Source organism: Lissotriton vulgaris, chromosome 1_1, assembly GCF_964263255.1.
Source record: "Lissotriton vulgaris chromosome 1_1, aLisVul1.2, whole genome shotgun sequence".
Taxonomy (NCBI): Eukaryota; Metazoa; Chordata; class Amphibia; order Caudata; family Salamandridae; genus Lissotriton; species Lissotriton vulgaris.
The window spans coordinates 1,754,150,501-1,754,172,695 of NC_141685.1; the positions used below are offsets into that span (position 1 = coordinate 1,754,150,501).

General features: G+C 44.8%; 1 protein-coding gene across 1 annotated transcript in view; it reads right to left on the reverse strand.

The window, feature by feature from the left end:
* The window catches only part of XPOT (exportin for tRNA), a 566,463-nt gene that overhangs the window by 425,267 nt on the left and 119,001 nt on the right, over positions 1 to 22,195 (reverse strand). Inside the window, exon 6 of the mRNA XM_086919056.1 lies at positions 10,965 to 11,183. Coding sequence (XP_086775182.1) covers positions 10,965 to 11,183 — 219 coding nt within the window. The remainder of the gene's footprint in view (positions 1 to 10,964; positions 11,184 to 22,195) is intronic.

A 22,195-nucleotide genomic window follows, 5' to 3' on the forward strand; every position in this document is an offset into this window, starting at 1 on the left:
GACCATCTCGGATCATAATCCTTTGCTGGTGCACGTACAATGGCAGCGTGCGCGATCCGCGATTCCAACATGGCGGCTCCGGCTCGACACCTTGGAGGACTCGGTGTTTAGTGACGCGGTCCAACGGGGCATAGACCAATACTTTGATGAGAATGAAGGGACAGCAACTTGTAGGTCCACTGAATGGGACGCGATGAAAGTGGTGGTGAGAGGAGTGTGCATGGGTAGGTTTTCGAATGCCCGAACGTCGGTGTTGAATGCGCTTGCCAAAGCGGAAGAAAAGTTGAGGGATCTGGAACAGCGTAGACCGGACCGACCGGACTTACAAGCCCGGTTATTGGAAGCCAAGGAGGTGGTGGCTACCGAAACGGAACGGCTGCGGAGTTATGATTACAGACAATATGCCATTAAAGGGCATGCTGAAAGGGATAAGGTAGGCACGTTACTGGCCAGGCTCGCTAATCCTGAACTCAGAGGCTGCCCAATCTTGTGCATAAAAAATACACTGGGGGAGATGGTTTATTCACAAACAGCGGTGATGGTATGCTTTCGGACCTATTATGCGGAGTTGTACGAGAGTCAATTGGGGGTGGAGGCCTGGGAGATCAGTGAATACTTAGACTCGATGCAGCTTCCGGTGCTTGATGACGACGATGCGAAGGACTTGGGGGGACCTATCACGCTCGCCGAGATTAGGGCGGCCATTAAACATATGGCGAGGAATAAAACGCCCGGGGTAGATGGCCTGCCGATTGAATTTTACCAGAAGTATGTAGATAGCTTGGCGCCTAGATTACAGGTGGTGTATGGGGAGGCTCACAGGCTGGGGAGTCTGCCCGGATCAATGAGGGAGGCGTTGATAGTGCCATTGTTGAAACCCGGCAGAGAGGCGACTGATGTCAGATCGTATAGGCCGTTGTCCATGTTGACAGTGGACTACAAGATATTGAGCCGTATTTTGGCCACCAGGTTAGCCCCGCATATGACCAGGCTGGTGCACAGGGACCAAGTGGGGTTTATCCCTACGAGGAACACAGCGCTTAATATACGTCGTCTGATTGGGATATTGGACGGCGCAACGGAAGCGGACGGTGCCCAGGCGGGGTTATCTGTGGATATTGAGAAAGCCTTTGATAGTCTGGAGTGGGTCTATTTAGAAGAAATCCTAGTAAAGTTTGGCATTGGCGAGGGGTTTCGTAGATGGACGAAGGTGTTGTATTCCTCGGCTACAGCGCGAGTACGCCTGGGCTACAGCGCGAGTACGCCTGGGCACTCTGGTATCCGCGGCTTATCCAGTTTGTAGGGGGACGAGACAGGGGTGTTCCCTCTCCCCACTGCTGTTCGCACTGGCGATGGAACCATTAGCGGCGCGGGCCAGGTCGGGAGACATGTACACGGGGATCGACAGAGGCGGGCAGTCGCACTATATATCATTGTATGCAGACGATCTGCTGCTGTATATGGGAGATGCGGAGCGGGCTCTGGAGGGGCGATGGATATGCTGTCCGAGTTTGGTCGGTTGTCGGGTCTCAGGGTTAACTGGACGAAGACTTGTGTCTTTCCACTCAGGGCGGACGCGCCGTGTCCCTCTCGCGATATAGGGGTGGTCTGGGAGCCATCTTGCTTCACTTATTTGGGAGTCCGAATCTACCACGAGGTCGTGAACTTATTGGAGGGTAATATTGGGCGGTGTATAAGAGCGCTGAGAGGCTGTATGTCTTTTTGGGCCTCCCTCCCTTTGTCAGTGTTGGGTAGAATAGCTCTGCTGAAGATGGTAGCGCTCCCGCGGCTATTGTATTACTTTCGCACGCTGCCCATTTAGATTCCTCAGAGGATCTTGAAGGACCTGCGGACGATGATAATCGATTTCTTTGGGGGCACGGTCGCCGTAGGGTAGCATTGAACACGTTGCTTCGTCCCAAGTTTGAGGGGGGGATGGCGGTCCCCGACTTTGAGTTGTACTACTTGGCCGCGCAGCTTCAGGTTCTCACACAGCACGTGGCTAGGGTATTTAGAGGGCCAGAACACGAACGAGAGCAGGGTATACAACGTCATGTCCTGGCCTACATTATCATGCAGCAGAGACTGGAGTTGCGAGGCCTCACCATGGAGGAGAAGACGCTCAGGTTGTGTTGGCAAAGGAGTTTGAGGAGAGCGAAGGCGTCCCGACCGTATGCGCCGGAGATACCGTTAGGAATGCTGACTGCGCTGCCGCATGGGGGCGATTGGTCTCCGCTACTGGAGTGGGAGGAGCTGGGACTGCAGGTGGTGGGGGATCTGTACTTTGATGGGACGCTGGTCCCCTTCCAGACGCTGCAGGAACAGTTTGGGCTACCGGAGGGGAGCTTCCTCTTGCATGCGGCCGTGGTGGCGGCCATGCAGAAGCACTGGAAAGGGGGGCTCATTGAACCGGAAACTACTATGGCTTGCCAGTATGTCATGATGGCCGCTGGTACCTTTAAAGCGGTGACCTGCCTCCATAATAGGATGTTGCATGAGGGGTTGGATCCGCTCCTGGGCATTAAATCGAAGTGGGAACTTAGCATAGGTAGGCCCATTCCGGACACGATGTGGGGTCATATCCTTAAGCGTACGTGGAAGGGTACAAGGAACGCACGCTTTCAGCAGGTACACTTTTACGTGTTGCATAGGGCCTACCTGACCCCGGAGAAGATTAAACGGTATTTCCAGGTGCAGGAGGCGAGATGTCCGAGATGCCTGGCATTGGAGGCAGATCTAGATCATCTGTTATGGGGCTGCCCGAAACTGGAGGTTTACTGGGCGGAGGTTGGGGAACTCCTAAATGCAGTGACCGATCGGGAGGTGGATTTTGACATGGCGGCGTGCTTGTTGCTCTGGTTCCCACACACGAAAAATACTAAGGTGACGAGTAAATTCATTGACCTGGGGCTGATACTGGCGCAGAGGGAAATCACTTGGCACTGGAAGTCCAGGGAGGGACCGTCTGTGAGGAGATGGGTGAATGAACTGCTGAGGTGGTCTGAATGCGAGAGTGTGCTCCGTATGAGGCAGGCAGTCAAGCTTGACAATGAAAAGAGCCTAGAATCAGCGCAAGCGTGGGAGATGATAGTACAGGCGTTGCGTGACTCCATGGTGGAGGACGAAGACTGAATGGATAGTGCATAAGGACTCCATGAGGCTTATGAGTATGGAGGTATCAATAGATCTGTAGCGGGACCCATAATGGCGTTAGGAGCATGGCCCACTTCATTAGCGGTTGCTGGGGGGGGGGAGGGAATGGGGGTTGTTTTGGGATTGTTGGGGGGGGGTGTTGGGCACCGGGATCCAGGTCGGGAGGAAGCAGTGATCCCCGGGGTTGGAACTGTCCTGGCGGGACGGGAGAGCTTGGATAGATGGCGGGGTAGGGACAGGGACACATGGAACTGCTATGATAGGGGCCCACCACCGAATGGACTGGGGGGTAGGATTACAAATATCGCCATGTGACTGGACTGTTAGGATATGCTGGACGGTGTTGGGGGAGGGTTAGGCGTTAGGGGGGTAAAATGCAGATACATGAAGAGATTATCGACCTATTGTCCCTCAGGGATGCTCACTGTGATGTTCTTGCTGGAAGTTTGGAACACTGCGCCGCCCGGCCTCCGGGATATGGGCTGAATGGCTGTGTATGATCTATGGTTTACTCGATCCATGCGTGGGGACACCATGAGTGTGCTGGTTGATTTATTGTATGCAATGGTTTCTAATTCTGCAATAAAAACAAATTTTAAAAAAAGAGTGGAAACGCCCTGCAAGCTACAGGTTAACAGAGCTCACCTGAACAGCCCCACAAAGAATTCAAAGCCTGGAGTACCAGTGGATTTGTAAGGGTTTTGTTCAAGTGGATTGCGGAATTGAAGTTTCACACTTTCAACGACCCTCTTGGAGATTCCAGAACCTTGGATTGTGTGTTGGATACTTTGGGACCTGTAAGCAGAACGCCAGGAAGGTGTTCTAACTGGACCCCGCTTGCTGAAGAAGGCGGCCCACTACAGTGGTGAGAATTCTTCAGAACAATTTATAAAGGTGTGTCCCTGACAGAGAAAACGAAATAACTTAAAGGGGCACTGTTGGTTTCTAAGCACTAGAAAGTGACTAATCTTTAAAAATTCATATCTCTGGTTCCCTACAGTGGATTATTTTCATTTTGGTGTCATTTAAAAGATAAGAATATTACCTATTTTCATAAATTGGTGTTGGATTTTTATTTTGTGTGGTGTCTTAATTATTTACTGTTTTTAAATGCTTTACATACCTGTTTTTGAAGTTAAGCCTGTCTGCTCGCAGCCACGTTACCAAGGGTTGAGCAAAGGAATACTTTTCTAAGACCTATGCTGAGTCCTATCATTTGTTAGTGGCCTTATTGCCAGTGGCAGACCTACATTTGCCCCTACCAATAACCCACTTTCCAACATTAAGTATTAATTATTGAAAAAAAAATGAAAAGCTATTGTTATTTGTAATATCAATACATGTAAGTCACATAAATACAACACATATTGCATTACAAATCCTATAGGTCTCACATTTGCGAAAGTTATAACTATTGGCATTGTAAATGACAAAGCTATTAATTTCGCTATTTTCAAAAACAAAACAAATAAAAAAATTGTCATTTACAATACCAGTAGCTCAAACTTTCCTAATGGGAGACCTATTGCATTGCAAATGCTTGTTTTCTTTTTCTTCCTCCTCTTTCTAAGGGGCTTTCCCCATTCAGCCCTTCTTTTTTCTTTATTTATTCCAATTTTCTCTATCCAGCACTATGTACCTTCCCTTCCCCAGTTATCTCCCGCTCATTCTCTCTGCCTCACCAACTCCTCCTTCTTCTCTCCCAAAGATGCTGCACCTTCGACCCCTCTTCCTTTTAGTTGTTTGTACTCTACCTGTTTTTCTTCTAAGTTGTGTTCTCCCTTGTCCCCCCCCCCTGCATTTCCTTTTGTCTCATCCAACTTTTTTCATAAAAATCAATTGATTTTGACAAAAAGGTTATTTTGCCAATATGACTTTTTCCAAAATGAGATTCATCAGGCTGTCAGTCTACAATTTAGGTATCGTCATAATTGGGAAAATCCATTAATTTCCATCAAGGGGAAGTAACCATCTCCAGCTACATAACAAGCATTGGAAATGCAATAGGTCTTGCATTAGAAAAGTTGGAGCTATTGGTTTTGTAAATGACAATTGATAGCTTTGTCATTTACAACGCCAATAGTTATAACTTTTGCGAATGTGACACCTATAGCATTTGGAATGCAACAGGTTTTGTATTTACGTTACTTAGATGGCAGCTCTGGTCGTTAGGCCACATCTCTAGAGAGCAGGAGAGTGCAGCAGAGGAGAGACGCACAGCAATGCAATAGGTCTCGCATTAGGAAATTTTGAGCTATTGGTATTGTAAAGGACACATTTTTTATTTATGTGCTTGTTTTGAAAGTAGCGAAATTAATAGATTTGTTATTCACAATGCCAATAGTTTTATGTTTCGCAAATGTGACACCTATTGTAACACAATATGTGTTGTAGCACTGAGTGGTGTGAGGGTGAGGGGGGTGAGGGGGTGAGGGAGGGGGTGTGAGGGTGAGGGAGGGGGTGTGAGGGTGAGGGTGTGTGACGGTGTGTGAGGGTGAAGGTGTGTGAGGGTGGGTGAAGGTGTGTGAGGGTGAGTGAGGGGGTGTGAGGGTGTGTGACGGTGTGTGAGGGTGAGGGTGGGTGAGGGTGTGTGAGGGTGAGTGAGGGTGTGTGAGGGTGAGTGAGGGTGTGTGAGGGTGTGTGAGGGTGAGTGAGGGGGTGAGGGTGTGGGTTAGGGTGTGTGAGGGTGAGGGGGTGAGGGTGTGTGAGGGTGAGGGTGAGTGAGGGTGTGTGAGGGTGAGGATGTGGGACTGTGTGTGAGGGTGTGTGAGGGTGGGTGAGGGGGTGTGAGGGTGAGGGTATGTGACGGTGAGTGAGGGTGTGTGAGGGTGAGTGAGGGTGTGTGAGGGTGTGTGAGGGTGAGTGAGGGTGTGTGAGGGTGTGTGAGGGGGTGAGGGTGTGGGTTAGGGGGTGTGAGGGTGAGGGTGTGAGGGTGTGTGAGGGTGAGGGGGGTGAGGGGGTGTGAGGGTGAGGGTGAGTGAGGGTGTGTGAGGGTGAGGGTGTGGGACGGTGTGTGAGGGTGGGTGAGGGGGTGTGAGGGTGAGGGTATGTGACGGTGAGTGAGGGTGTGTGAGGGTGAGTGAGGGTGTGTGAGGTTGTGTGAGGGGGTGAGGGTGTGGGTTAGGGGGTGTGAGGGTGACTGAGGGTGTGTGAGGGTGAGGGGATGAGGGTAAGGGTGTGTGAGGGTGAGGGGGGTGATGGTGAGAGGGAGTGAGGGTGAGAGGGTTGTGAGGGGTGTGAGGGTGGGAGGGGAGCGAGGGTGTGTGAGGGTGAGGGGGTGTTAGGGTGAGGGGGTGTGAGTGTGTGAGAGTGTGGGGGTGTGAGAGTGTGGGGGTGTGAGGGTGAGAGGGTTGTGAGGGTGAGGGTGCTGTTGTGTGTGTGTTGGTGTGTGTGTGTATATTTGCTATTGTGGAGTTTTAGTTCTATTTTTTTGGGTGTGTGTGTATGTGTGTGTGTTTTTATATAAATGTGTGTTGTTTTTCTTTCGTGTGTGTGTTGTGTGTGTGTGTGTGTATTAAATGAAAATGGCAGATGTGCTAATGTTCCGTAACTTTGGAAATCCCCTGATTGTCGACCGCGCCGTTCTTGGAAGGCGTGCCAGGTTTGCTGTCTGTTTGCTGCGTCGCCTAACAGGTAATTTTTTTTTTAAATATTGTTTTGTGTTTTGGTATGTATTTGTTGACTTGTATATTTTTTTCTAGTTTAGTGTTTGTTTCGGTAAAAAAAAAAAGTCTTCGTTAAAGTAAATTGTTTATTAGTTGACGGTGTCTCTGCTGTGTATGAACGCAATGTATAGCTTTTGGATGTTCATATTATTTTTATTTTTGTTGTATTGTGAATTATTCGATTGAATATATTGGCAAAGGTTATTATTTTGTCATAATAGTGCAACATGTTGCATAATTGCGTGACTTTACCTTTTATAGTGGGAAAGTTTTTTTTTTTTTTTTATCGTTTTGTTCAGTGCCTGTGTCTCTTTAGTGATGCAGTTAATGTATTTTAGATTGCGGAGTCTTGAGGGTTGCAACCAAACGCGGGTGCAGGGTGGCGCCCCAAAGCCGAGATGGCTGCACGTCTCCGTTCTGTAAAAGATTAACTGTTAATTTTAAAACGCTGCCTTTTTGATCAATATTGAGCTGTTAGACCACTTACCCTGTGAATAATTCCCGTGGGCAATGAAAAATCCTATTGATTATGTAACCATTGATCACGTTGTCTGGCTTCTGGCTTTAAGTGAAAGGACCCTAAGGGAACGGGTCATGAACGACACACTTGCATGATCGCTATTTAAATGCTGCCACTTAAGGCAATCCTTCTTTATTGAAATATTCTGTCAGTTTATAATCCTGGTTTTCCAGCACCTGAGATCCAAAATGACAAGGCATGTTTTTAAAAAAATCCACTCGGTCAGTGATGGTAAAGATTTGTGACTCTGTGCCGACAGTTGCATCCTCAATGTGCAGCCACGGCTCTCTCCGCGTGATTCGATTTGCCAGCTTGTCAACATTTTTGCAAACCATTACATTGATATCGAGAACTTCCTGCTGTTAATGCAGTGCTTCTGAAGCGAAGCCACGGATTCCATTAAAGCATATTGGTGTAAATAATGCGAATTCCTTTGTCACTTGAAACTGCCGGAGTTTGACCTTGAGCAGAACAAGTAGTTCCTGTTCGCAATGGCTTTTATATTTTTGTTGTTCAAATTACATTTATTATATTTTTCGTATTGTTACGTTTAGAACAATTACTTCTGTGTTCTGCGACACAGCGGGCAGGGGAGGGGGCGGAGCGGGGAGAGGTGCAACACGGCAGGCAGGGGAGGAGAGTAGGAGGAGGAGGGGGGAGGAAAGTAGGAGGAGGAGGGGGGAGGAGAGTAGGGGAGGCACGGCCTAGCATCCTCAATGTGCAGCCACGGCTCTCTCCGCGTGATTCGATTTGCCAGCTTGTCAACATTTTTCAAACCATTACATTGATATCGAGAACTTCTTGCTGTTAATGCAGTGCTTCTGAAGCGAAGCCACGGATTCCATTAAAGCATATTGGTGTAAATAATGCGAATTCCTTTGTCACTTGAAACTGCCGGAGTTTGACTTGGGCAGAACAAGTAGTTCCTGTTCGCAATGGCTTTTATATTTTTGTTGTTCAAATTACATTTATTATATTTTTCGTATTGTTACGTTTAGAACAATTACTTCTGTGTTCTGCGACACGGCGGGCAGGGGAGGGGGCGGAGCGGGGAGAGGTGCGACACGGCAGGCAGGGGAGGAGAGTAGGAGGAGGAGGGGGGAGGAGAGTAGGAGGAGGAGGGGGGAGGAGAGTAGGGGAGGCACGGCCTAGCGGCCGTGCAACCAAGAAGTGAGGGGGCGGAGCTGGGGGAGGCTGTGAGAGAGAGTGGGCAAGGCAGGCGGCTGGGGGCATGTGCACGCGCTTTTAAGCTCAATGCGCATGCGCATTGAGCTTAAATTTCACGGGCACTGCAAGGAATCGCCACGATTCCTTGCAAGTTGGTTAAAGAGTGTTTAAGCCCCCATAGTCTCGCAAGCTCGATGCGCATGGACAGGCGAGACCTAAAAATGAAACTGTTTTCCAAACAGGTGACAGTTCCAACATCAAATCTTTCTCTGCTATCAGAAAGTACCTAAGAACATTTGGATTACCAGCAAAGATATACCAATAAGTTGAAAATTAAGTCTCTTTAAGATGACTTTAGACCAGTGGTTTTCAAACTGTAGGATGTGACTCTCTCCCTCCCCCTCCAAGTGGGCCGTTTTTATCTCCTCTTTAGGGAAAAACGCTTCAACGTCTATGAAACTAGTTTTCTTTTCACCGCTAATGAATCAAGGGTGTAATAAACAGGCAAAACTGCCTAAACCCCCTAGAAGGTGGTATTGCAGGAGCCTCAAGCGAAGGCCGACTTGAGGAGAATGAAAGAAGTGAGCTTTGCAGGGGCCAGTGTAGGTGGGGTGACATGGACTAATACAGTTAGAGAGAAATGCTTGAGCAAGAGCTGCAGATTCTAGATAGGCGGGAATACTCTAGGAGCATGGAGTGAGAGGAACTAGAGGACCATGGGGTAAGCAGCCCTGCCAACTTTCTCAGATCCACGAGCAAACAGCTGCTCCAATCCAGGTTTTGACTTTTGTATTCTTGAACTTTAATTCCTATTTAGATCATAATTTAAAAGCTGGACTTCAAGTCCCAGAATGCAACACAAAATAAGCTGGATTGCAGCCGCTAGTCACAAAAGCCTGGGTAGCTTGGCAGGGATGATAAGGAACCGCTGAAGGAGCCTCGAAGCAGTAAATGCTGTGAAATCCAAGAGAGAGGATGTGATGTATTACCCGGAGCGATGAAACAAGGCCGAGGAGGAATGATACAGAACTAAGGGGCAAGGGATTAATGTAGGAGAAAGTAGGAGGTAGGTAGGGACAGTGTGCAAGAAAAAAATGCAGGAGTCTGCATTGAAAGTATGCTGCAGGAGCTAGGAGTGGGGTGACCAGAAGAATGACCTAATTCGGTATCGCTCATTCCCCAGTATAATCCTCAGTGAACAATACATTTGAATAAGCTTCTTCTTCACCCTACACATCAAATACACTCACCATAATAAAATTCCCACGTGAATTCACTATATGGTTAGGGGGTCTCCGCATCACTAGGGTTTAGATCAGCTGCATTAGACCCATTAAGAACAAATTATTTATGTGTGCTATGCAAGCATGTCTATGATATCTTTCAGCCATTAATACTCTGCGTACCCCATTCAGACAAAATGTTGCCGAATGGACATATCTTGTTACAAAGTGGCCAAGACATCGGAAGATGTGTTTGTTAAACATTCGATGACCAGTTTTACCACTTTATAGAGCACTCTCCATGTAACAGCAAATTTAGAATTCACACCCTCTCTGGACGTTGTATTCTCACTCCCCAAAAAGTAGTTGAATACATTTAGCAAACTCTAAATGAAGGATGAAATGGGACTTTCTAGCTACAAAACACCAACTTCTGGCCAATGAGCCAAATACCATTAATGTATATATACACTGTCGGTGTGGGCACTAGGATGATTTAACTACAGCAGTATAGTTACAAAATCTACTAGTCTGACGAATTATTAATAGTTTGATATAAATGCAGCACACATAAAATAGACCCCCAGCCCCTGCTTTTAGGGGATGTTTTTCAATGAACATAATTATGGTGCAGAATCTCCTCTGCTTGAAGCGTTTAGATTATTTTAGATAAGTAATGCTCAGAAAAAGTATTACATGCATCTATCTATGCACGCAAAATTTCTTTTCAGCTATTACTTAATTTGGCTTGATGCAGCCACATAAATTTCTAGTTCCTTTAAAATCTTTTGTGGAGGTAGACTTTAGGTTTAAGTCACAAATGTTTCCTAAATACTTAGCTTCAAATTAAAAAGCAACTTTAAACGTCAGGTCTTGTGAATTTCTTCACTTCCTCCCTATTGTTTAAACGTTTTGGCAATCAAACTTTGTTTCAACGTTTAAATCAAAAATAAATGTAAGGCAAAGCAAAGGTGCTAATCTGGAAACGTTATTGTTATTTATTAAACAGCACAGTAAAATGAGTGACCCTACGATGACAATCATCACTCATTTTACTATGCTGTTTAATAAATAGAGACTGAGGTACACAGAAATGTATTGCATTTGTTTCTCTCATTAGCACTAGTTGATGACTTAAGTGCTTACGGTAATATAAATGACAATACCGGAGAGAAATCCACCAACACAGATGAAATGCTACAACATGTACGTATCTGTAGGATAAATCTATCTTACCTCTTGTGTATGAACTACATCGCGGTCCACTACTTCTGCATCCACAGCCATGAGGATTCTGAGGTAGAGATCCAACCCTCGGGGGTTTCGACCAACTATTGATAAAATATCGAAGAAAAACTTGGGCCATTTTGTAAGATACTCAGTTACGAACACGAGAGCAAAAACCTGAGCAGCTTTGTTGCGAATAAAAGTCTTCTCTGCTTGCGTATTCTGTGTCTGCAAAAAGCAAAATGTAATTTAACATATTTCTAGTAGGGTACTAAAATATATATATTGTGTTAAAGTGAAAAAAGTAATAACAGGACTTTGAAATTACTGTAACATCACTCAAAGGCACACAAATGAAAGGCAACTGGAAGGGAACAGCAGCACCTGAAATTAGACATACAACCTGGGTGCATATTTAAATAATCACTGATTTATAACTAAATGTTTTGGAACAAAATTAAAATGATAATCTCGCAATATTTTAAACATTTATGCTCAAAATGGGTTTTCTTTGGTAAGAAAATATTAGTTGAACTGGCATCCAGTAGAACTATGAAAGTAAAGAAACATTGGGTGTATTACATGTACTATATGCCCAGGGAAAAATAACACCCAAAAGCAAGCAATATTAGGATTGTCTCCCTACAGGAATTTAATTAATTATCAAGCCCGATCACACTACACAGTGGAGACGATGCCAGTAGAATGGGATTAAGTTTTCTGAATGATGTTTTTACTATTAATGTAAACATTGTATTTCAACCCCCCTGTACGTTCTTCCGATTAGCCTATTGCTCATATTCAACTTCAAATAATATACAAATATTGTACGCAGAATTGTGTCATGCTATCTGCCACAATATTACAAACTGCTCCAGCACCGCGTGAGAAACCCTGACCCTATTTACCCACAAGAAACTCAGCTTAATCCCTAGAGGCGTTATGCAGCAAAGAAGAGAGTAGGGAAAGACCAAATATACATAGATGTAGAGGATATTCAAGAGGCACAACAGAAAACATGTATTACAAGAGGTATTCGAGTAGGCAGAAAAAACATTAGCATTAGTAGACGCCATGAAGAATCCCCCAAGGATGCCAGAAAAACACACAGAAGACTCTTTAAAAGAGTACCATTTCACATCAGCTTATAACTATGCTCCCAAATCTAAAGATGAAAGGATCAGACACAGTTCGCACACATCCCCTGACCAACATGCACCATTACTCCTGGTGCAAAATGTGATATATTAAGTGAATAAATGCATGGGGGGGGGTCTCCATTCTCCTAATCAACTGCTTTATAGCCATAATCTATTGCGAGACTGAGGGTTGAAGTATGATGTATATGGGCATCCTATCTGTTTCCAGTGGGTTCAAAGTTTACATAATGAGACGCAACCACCAGATCAGTAAGGAAAACATCAACTGTCACAAATATGCTTAAAGATTTAAGACTTGAATTTACAAGAAGTCATAACAGATAAAGAGTGTAACGGAACCTAAGAAATAGGTTACTATCCTTTTATTCGTGTTACAATAAATATATTCGCTAGAAGACTTCGTATCCTGCCTTTTTCTGCGAAAATGCTTTTCGCCCCACACTTTACTTGCCAGCCTGGTGCTTTTTCAAAACTTAGTTAGATACAGAGGGTCCCTAGTTTTTGGGATCTTCTGGATATAAATCTACATCCAATTGAGCGTCACGGTCTTAGTTGTTAAGTTCTTACCTTGTTATGAATCTGTTAGACCTAGTCATGCATTAGCACGTTGGTATTCAATTGAGAGTAATGCAAGTAGTTTTTAAGTTGTCAGAGTTGATTTTGCGTTTTTTCCCTCTCCTAACAGGTAATGCTCCGCACGTAGTACAAGAAGGTAAAAGAGAGTGTGGTACAGAATGTTTGTACAGGTCCGGTTCAGGATGGCACAGTGTCCGGTGCTGCTCTGGGCGCCAAGGAAGCAGCGTATGGAATGGGACAGCACTTGACCAGATACTGCAAGGTGGCATGGAGCAGCTCACATAGAACTGTCCAGCATAAAATGCCTCATGCAGTCAGACCAGACAGTCTTAATGGGTGTAGTAGCTCCTCACCAATGCACTGTGGAAGTTACCAATGTATCTCATCCAATTTTCAAACCATGTCTCCAAGAAAAGTTTTCCACATATACACAACTTGTGTGACAGATGAACAATCAAACTTACAGGACAAGAGGTATATTGGAGGCACAATAATATACATCATATTCCCATAGAAGGATAATGTGCTCCAGTCACTGCACTTTGATTGCAAAGAGGACAAACAGAAGTGCAAAATATGCAGAATTGGCAGCACACGTAATAGCTTTAACACATGTCACATATAGAACACATATGTCGCTGACTCAGACTCTGTTCTTCGAAGTTGCAGTCTACCTCAATGACTGGGCCAAACCTTCGGATTCCGACGTTCAGACAGGGGATAGTCAAATAGGGAAATATTGATACAGTACTCCACTTTGAGATGGTTAATGAGAGAAAAATAAAAAAGCAACGCAAACAAGGTCCATATGCAGCAGAGTATACAATGGCAAATATCCTTGCAGCAGAAGGAGCCAAGCAAGGGATAACTTTCACACAAGAGAACAGCCACATAAACATACAACAGAATCACGCCTTCACGCAAGCCTAATCTAAACAGCATGCTACTGAAGAAAAGTTTCAAATGTTGGGAGAGCTGAGCGGCACAGCAAACATGCTGACATCACAAAACTTCTAGGAAAATATGGTGAGGTGCAATGACACTCAAATGTACTGTGCAAAATATGGGTGAACAGAGCAAGAGTACTACATCCCCTACAGACCGCAGAGTTCAGAAAAAATACAGAGTATGAATTACAAACTAAAAAAAGGAATGAAAAAGGTGACTGACTCACATTAGAAGATGCACTGGCACATGTTCTATCAATCTGGGATTTGTAACGCGCACAACTCACCCGTGAGAAGAAACTGAGGCAAACGACACACACGAGATACATGTGGTGCATTCCTTGATAACACCTTGCAAAGCAAAGTTATGAGAGGGAAATGCAGATTGGTGCCCTGTGTATAATCCACAGACAATGATAACATTTTCCATTCCCAACGGCTGCCTGTGAGGGTCCCCTAAGTTATGTTATGTTATGTTATGTAAAATCTCTTTTATAGCGCACGGCTACCCCGAGGGGTGTCCCGGCGCTTTGCCAAAGAGAAACTAAGGCAAAAGAAACACAACACAGCTAATCACAGTGGTCAAGAAGAATCATACAGAAAAAAAGCCAAGTCTTCAGCTCCTTTCTGAAAGAAAGGAGGCTGTTAGCTTTCCTGAGGGCAACCGGGAGCTCATTCCAGCAGCGTGCAGCCAGATAACGGAAGGAACGAACTCCGATCCGGGCAAATCTAATAGGAGGAACATCAGCTTTGGCCAGCATGGCCGATCGCAGAGTCCTCCTCGGCGCATAAAAAGCCATGTGCTTCCTGATGTAATTCGGGCCGATGGAGTGAAGGGCCTTAAACGCCAGGGTCAAGATCTTAAATGTGATTCTTTTAGAGATAGGCAACCAGTGCAATCTCTTGAGCAATTCAGAAGCTTTTGCTCTGCGTGGAAGGCCAAAGATGGCTCTTGCCGCTGAGTTCTGCACAATTTGCAGGCGAGCCAACAAATATTTAGGTAGCCCTAAGTAAAGGGCATTGGCGTAATCCAGTCGCGATCCTATTAGCGCCTGAACAAGAATTTTTTTGTGTTGCAGGGACAGCAGCGGAAGAAACTTTCGGAGCATCTTCAAAATGCCGAAACATTTCCCAGCCAGCCCGATGATCTGGGGTCTGAAAGAGAAGCCGTCATCACACAACACCCCAAGGTTTTTAGCTTGGGTGGAGACCGTATCAGGAGGAAACAGGTCCTGAGGCCACAGAGTTTTCCAGCAGGGGTCAGGTGGACATCCGAAAAAAAGCAGCTCCAACTTATCGGAGTTGCATTTAAGACTGTGCCGCTGAAACCAGACGAAGACCGCACTCAAGCAGTCTTTGATTCTGTCACCATCAAAAGCCTCTCCCTTCCTGCATGTAAACAGGAGCTGGGTGTCATCAGCGTATGATATGATCTGGGCACCGAAGGCCTCCGCCACCGCCGCCAGAGGGGCCATGTAGATATTAAAGAGGGTGGGGCTCAGGATAGACCCTTGAGGAACCCCCACCTCTAGGGACGGCATTTCAGCGGAGAAAGGAGGTGCCCAGATCACCTGTCGACGGCCGGACAAAAAAGATTTAAACCAGTCCAACACCGTCCCACGAATCCCGATCTCCCAGAGTCTTAAAAGGAGACCGTCATGGGGGACGGTGTCAAAGGCCGCCGACAAGTCAATCATAACTAGGATAGCCTTTCCCCCACGATCCAGAGTTTCTCTGATGGCATCAGTGATCTCAAGAAGGGCTGTCTCCGTGCTATAATTAGCACGGAAGCCCGATTGAGAATCATGGAGAATGTTGTTGCTCTCGATAAAGTTGGTAATCGGGAGCTGCACATGTTTCTCAATCACCTTCGCCAGAGCAGGAAGAAGGGAGATCGGCCTGTAGTTAGCATGCTCAAGGGGATCTAAAGTGGGCTTTTTGAGTAGCGGCAAGATCAAAGCATGTTTCCACACCAAAGGAACCACTCCCGTACTCAGGGAGAGATTAACCTCTTGGCTGCTAATGACAAGGGTAACTCGTCATGCACTTTTCATTGATTTCAATGGAAATTAGAGGAGAATAGGTAAATGGCCTTAGCAGTAAAGGGGTTAAGCAGAGGATTAAGCAAGATGTTAACTGCCGACACTACTATACCCAGGCATTTCGCTGGACAAGGATCCAGTGGTGAGCCAGAATGAAGTCGGGACAAAAGATCGAGAGAGGTGGTACAAGACAAAGGCGGAAAAGCCGATAATACGGGGCACTTCCCTTCCGATGGTATGGGGAAGGACGTCGGTTTACAGACCAATGGAATGCGGTCCGCATCCGGGAAAGAGTCCTGGATCGCCTTGATTTTATGTACAAATAAATCCCCAAGTTGGCTAATCCAAACTTCGGAATGAGAGTGAGATGGCGAACAAGAGGCAGGGGAAGCAAACTCCTTTAATATTCTAAAGAGTTCTTTACTGATGTTTTCCGCTTCATCAATCCTGCGCTCTAGATAAACTTTTTTCCCCTCAGAAATGTGCTTGTGGTAAAGCCTGATTGCATCCCGATATTTTAGTTTATCATCTGGCTCATATTTGCGCTGCCAAACTCTTTCGGCCTTTTTGCAGTCTTGACGCATTTTCCTTAAAAAAGGGGTAAACCAGGGGGCAGAGACATGACTAGTCACTGATTTAGCTGGCTTAGCTGGGGCTAGCTCATCAAATCTGGCTATCAGCCACTTTTGAACCAAGTCTAGATTTTCTTCCAAGTCATCCGTAAGCATACAGAGATGTTGGTGGAGGGCATCAGCTAGCATTTCTGCCGTGACTGAATAAAAAGATCTCGTTTGTCGTTTCAGGTCTTTCAGCACTCTATGGCCAGTCATGGCCAAGAAAGGAATGCTAAAGTTAATTAAAAAATTATCAGACCATAGCACAGGAAGCGGCATAGACACAGCAATCTGCCTCGTAGAATTTTTTTATCAATTGTATGGCCTTTGTTGTGGGTGGGGCTATCAATGTACGAAACTAGCCCTAGCAGCGAAGTAATATCCTGCAACTTAATCGTGTCAGGGTCTGCTGCAATGTCCATATGAAAGTTCAAATCCCCCAACATGATACAATGCTCCGATCTCAAGCAGGGCACAGAAAGCGCCGTCTGCAAATCATCAAAGAAAGATCCAATAGGCCCAGGAGCTCTATAGATAAGGAGCCCAGTGCACGTCTGACGCGGCGATAGACCAAGTGTAAAACCTAAGGCTTCACACCCTGTGATGTTATCAACAGGAAACGTAGTACACGTTAGGCCTTTATCCACAATCAGAGCTACGCCCCCTCCCCTGCCCCCAACTCTATCCTTCCTAAAAATGGTATAGTTCGGAGGTAAGGCACTAGCCAAATCCGGGCCAGAGCTCTAAGTGCAAACAAAGTGGCATCCATATAGAATACAAACCACACATCCCGGCAATGGTACAGCGATGATTTCGTATATCACAGGCAAAGCTAGTCACAATAAGAAATGTTACCTTCACTTTAAAGGCAGGTAACAGAGGAGAAAGGCAGCAAGAATTAAAGGCAAAAAGCAAAATATAATGCTTAAAAAAGAAAGGCTTTTAACAGATAGCAGTGACCCCAACATTTCTTCTGCTTTTATACAGGATTCATCTCACCAGCAACGTTAACTCTGCAGTGACCACAATGAATGTCAAGTATCAACACAGCCTACACGCCTAAAGCACACAGTGTACAGCAAAACCAGTCATAATCCACATCACAATGAACGGACACAGTCACAGGACAAGCCCAAGGACTACCTTGCAATTCAGGTCACATACCACAAAAGTCATGCATGGTGTACTGATGTTGTCCGTGTCTAGACCACTAGATTTAGCAACGGTTCAGGCTAGCCCAGTAGAGATGAAGAGAGGGACAAGCAACTGTTTATCATCTTCATTAAGGTAGGAACAGGCTCGTATTTAGCTCTGATTCACATAAGTGTTGATGAGGTGCAAAGTCTACAGACGGTCTTACAATGTTACTATAACTCATCGCAGTAAAAGATGGTTTTACCGCTCACCCTCAGCTACTGGTCCTGTGAACACACATAAGTTTAGATTTTTCAGACTGCAGATGTGTTTGTAGCCATGGCACTGGCAAAGGCTGATAGGTATCACCTACTGTTTTGCTAATCATAAAGCGGTGTATACACCAGTAAGCTTTACAGTCAAACAATGGGCAAATAGGGAACAAGAGCAATCTGCATTAGAGAATGGCTAGCAGGAGTTCTGAGGTGCTTTGAACCAATACAGCAAAAGAGTGAGGGGCAAGCAAAAATAACAATGCAACCAATGACTAAACTAAATATGCACATGGCTTGGACGTATAGCCATATAATGATAGTAAGTATGAGGGAGCAGAAAAATGCATCTTTTAAGGTAGGGTAACTACACGTACCTGTTGCTTTGAATTTTTCTATGTTTAACATGCCTAATAAAAGGAGATATTTACAACAAATATGAAAGAGGGAGCTGCATATTACATTACATCAAATACCTAAATTACAAAGTAAAATGGAATTAATAAGAGTGAGTTATGGAATGCGCTTGATACATGAGGTGTAATTGCCAATTCAACAGGTCTTGTAAGTGAAAGTAAAGAAAGTGAACAATTTGGCAGAGGAACGACGGAAGGCAACAGTTATTCAGCTGTTTGCAAGCTAACTACACTTGAACCAATAACTGTTAACTGTGAATGCTTTTTGAGAAACGTCAGAAAACACGATACAGACACAACACAGCATGCCATAAGGGAGTAGAGTAGCAAACCTAATAGATGCATGAACTGCCACTTGTAGGAAGCTGTCTCTCTATATATTCAGTCAGTCAGTAAGAAAACTTTATTTGGTTAGTTACAACCATAAAAGTGTACCTTATACATAAAATGACTATTCAAATATAGCCTGGGTCATATTAAAAACATGGTATAATACATATCATAAAAAACACATTTCCTTCATACAAGATACAAATGTCCACCTACGAATAGTTCGGTCGGGCAGTTCTTTTATCTCCCTCCCAATCCTTCCAAGTATTTTTATTCTGTACACCTGAGGAACACCCTGACCTTATTCATAAATTTCCCAATAGCACAAGCAATGTCTAGATTCGTCATTTCAACAAGAAGGCTAACAGCTTGTATCCTATTTCTGATCCTATATTTTTTAAATATCGGACATAAAATCTCTTTCCGTAAGTCTAAAAACTTCGTACAATCTACTAAAATATGCACAATATCGCAATGATTACCTAACACACAAGTGCAGGTACCATTGCTATTCAACATAAAAATTTTAATCTCAGTATTCCCATAGCAGGGGTTTATCCCCATTCGCACTTTTAGTACCTCCCGTCTTAAGTGAAAGCTCGGCAATCTATTTAGATAGGGATACTGATAGTTAGATTCCCAAGCCACAGTCATATGTGACACCAAAACTTTCAGCAAGAGGTACTCTCTATTATTTGTGCGGGAAGTCTCAGCTCCCAGTGTTCTTAATTCTTTCCTAGCTATGCTTGGGTGACTTAGTTGCGGACATAATTTTAAACCCAATTCTCCATATGCTTCCCTTATTGCGGCTCTTGTCTGTTTCGCCCAGGACAGTTCACTAGTGACAATTTCACTTTTACACCACTGGGAAATTTTTGGGTGCTCTTCAGACCCTAGGCGCTGCCAAAAGCGGACTATTGCCATACAGGCAGTTACAGCCCATGAGGTAATTCCCAACTCAAGTCTTGCAGCTTGAATCATAGAGGATTTTGGCAATGAGAGTACGTTTTTTAGAATATTTCCTTTTTCTTTATCCCAGCCTTTTTTCTCACTTAAGTAAAGCACTTCTGCCCCGTACAAAAATTGTTGGGGGGGACATTGCTAAATAAGCTTTTATGACCGGCCTATCTGAGTTTTCTCCATAAACACTGTTAATTCTCTTTAGTCCCTTCACCGAGGCAGATGCCCTCATTTTAAGTGCCTCCAGATGGGTATACCTTTTAAGGTTACTCATAAACCAGATTCCTAGGTATCTATATTCATTCACCCTCTCAAGCAAATTGTGCCTAGATGCCTAGAGAACCGGGATTTATTCTTACCGAAGCATAACATTTTGGTCTTCTCCATGTTCACTATTAACTTTTTATTTAGGCAATATTCATTGAACATGTTTAGTTTTCTCTGGAGACCTATCAGCCCCTTTTACTTCTCTTAATGTTGCTGGCAAGAAGGCCAAAAACATGGAAAAAAGCAGAGGGGCAAGTACGCACCCCTGCCTCAAGCCATTTCTGATCTGGATCCTCCCAGATAGTCCACCCTCCTCGTCCAGGATTAACTGGGCCTAGTTTTCCATGTGTAAGGCTTTTATAATCGCCAGTAGGTCTCTGTGTAGATTGCATCCTTCCAGAGTTGACCATAGCTGTTCCCTGCTCACAAGATCGAAAGCCACGCGGAAGTCCACAAAACAGCAGAATAAATATTACGCGCGATAGCCCAAAGAGAAAAACAGTGGTCCACCGTCGAGTGCCCTTCTTTGAACCCCCCTGTTCTGGGGGTACTATCTGGTTATCCTCTGCCCAGTCCTTTAGCAGGCCTAGGATTACTTTGGAGAATACCTTTTCCCCAATATCGAGGAGATTTATTAGGCGGTAATTTTTTGGTGAATTTACATCACCTTTTTTGTGTAAAGGTCTAACAATAGCCCCTTTCCAACTTTCTGGTATTAATCCTGTCTTTAGTATCCCATGAAACATATTTGAAAAGAACTCACCAGTCGGCATTAGTTTTTATAATATTGCTGGTAGGTTGTCTGGGCCGGCAGCACGAGTTAAGTTTAGACCAGATATTACTCTCCTAATATGACCTGGGGTGAAATGTACTAGTATATCCTCCCTAACTTCTGGCCAGCATGTCGGTATTAATTCCTCTTTACTAGGCCATTTGCAATATAGTACCTCCAGATAGGCTGCCCACTTATCCTCTGGAACGCAGCACTGCAGGGATCCCACAACTTCCTCCGTGCATTCTATAATCAATTTCCAGAATCCTTTGACATTTTTTTCTTCAATGGCCTCGAGTAAGTTAACCCAACATCTTTCCTTTAACCCTTTCGATGCTCATGACGAGCTCAGCTCGTCACGAGGCACAGTTGAGCTGTGCTGATGACGAGCTCAGCTCGTCATGAATAAAGTATTTAAGGAATTTTAGCACAGGAGGGGAAAATGCACAGCAGCCATGGTTTTAAGGACCTTTTTTTTCTCTAATTATTGACTCGTATTTTAACCTTGCTTTCTTTGATTCTAGTGATGATATAACATTATAGCTACGTCTAAGAACTCTTTCATGCTTCCTAATAGAGGTCTTAGAATTCCGACATTCATCATCAAACCAGGGTTTATTGGCTGGGGGTGCGCTGGCTTTACTTTTTCGCCCATGGTTTCCCCGTTTGATTTTTATCCTAAGACACTCCACCAGTCGTTTAATTATATCCTAATACCAGGGTAGGGCCTCCCCTGGCAGGGGGATTTCTAGCCCAACTACTATTTAGAGAGCTCTCAGTTTCTCTAAATGTTCTTCACTAATCCGGGTTATAAGCCGTTTTGGGTATTCAACATCCATTTGTAACACTCTCTGTCTTGGGGGTACCCTGTTTACCTCTAATTCTATCAACAATGGTCGCTACCCTGTAGGTCAAGTACTTCAAAATGTTTTATTAGATGGAAGCACCATACATGAACAAATGCATAATCTATGGGGCACAGTTGCTGCCCTGTTTTAGAAGGTACGTTTAGCGGGCCCGTCTGGTTCTTTCCTTCCGTTAATACAAATCAGGCCCATGGCTCCCAGCAACTGCCCAAGCTTTACGTCTTGGGTGGAGATAACACAATGGGGGAATTTCGCAAATTCTATACTATGAGCTTTTAGAACGTCACTCTGCCATGCGTCTATTTTTTGGGGATTTAGTCTATGGTTAAAATCTCCCAATATTAAGAACACATCTTTAGGGTATAACTCATAAAATCCCTCCAGATCCTTCTTTAGACAATCCAACTCCACTTTGTACTCCTTTATTTTCCCTTTCTGAATGTACACATTTATAATGCAGATACCTCCACCACCCGCGTTATTAGTTGTTAACAGTACTCTACTGCCTAATGCCCAGCTGCATCTGAGTTGAAGGGATTATAGATCTTTCACTATTCTTGTTGATACTAGAGTCATCTGGCCACCTGATGGCCTACCTATTTGATTCATTTTTGCCGGCCTTACATGGTGAGCAAAACCTTCGGTACCTAGGGTATCGTCGCACAGCTACGTCTCCTGAAGACATACAATGTCGGACTTCTCAAGGATATTTTTAAACCCTTCCTCTATCGCTATTCTTATATATCCATTTACATTCCAGGACAAGATGGATAGGCTGTGCGGCGACCCAGATTCCTATTCATTATTGCACAGGTACCCCTCTTCCTCGTATCCCATTTACGCCAATTCTCTGTATCTATTTCCCACAAATGCATCACCATCCT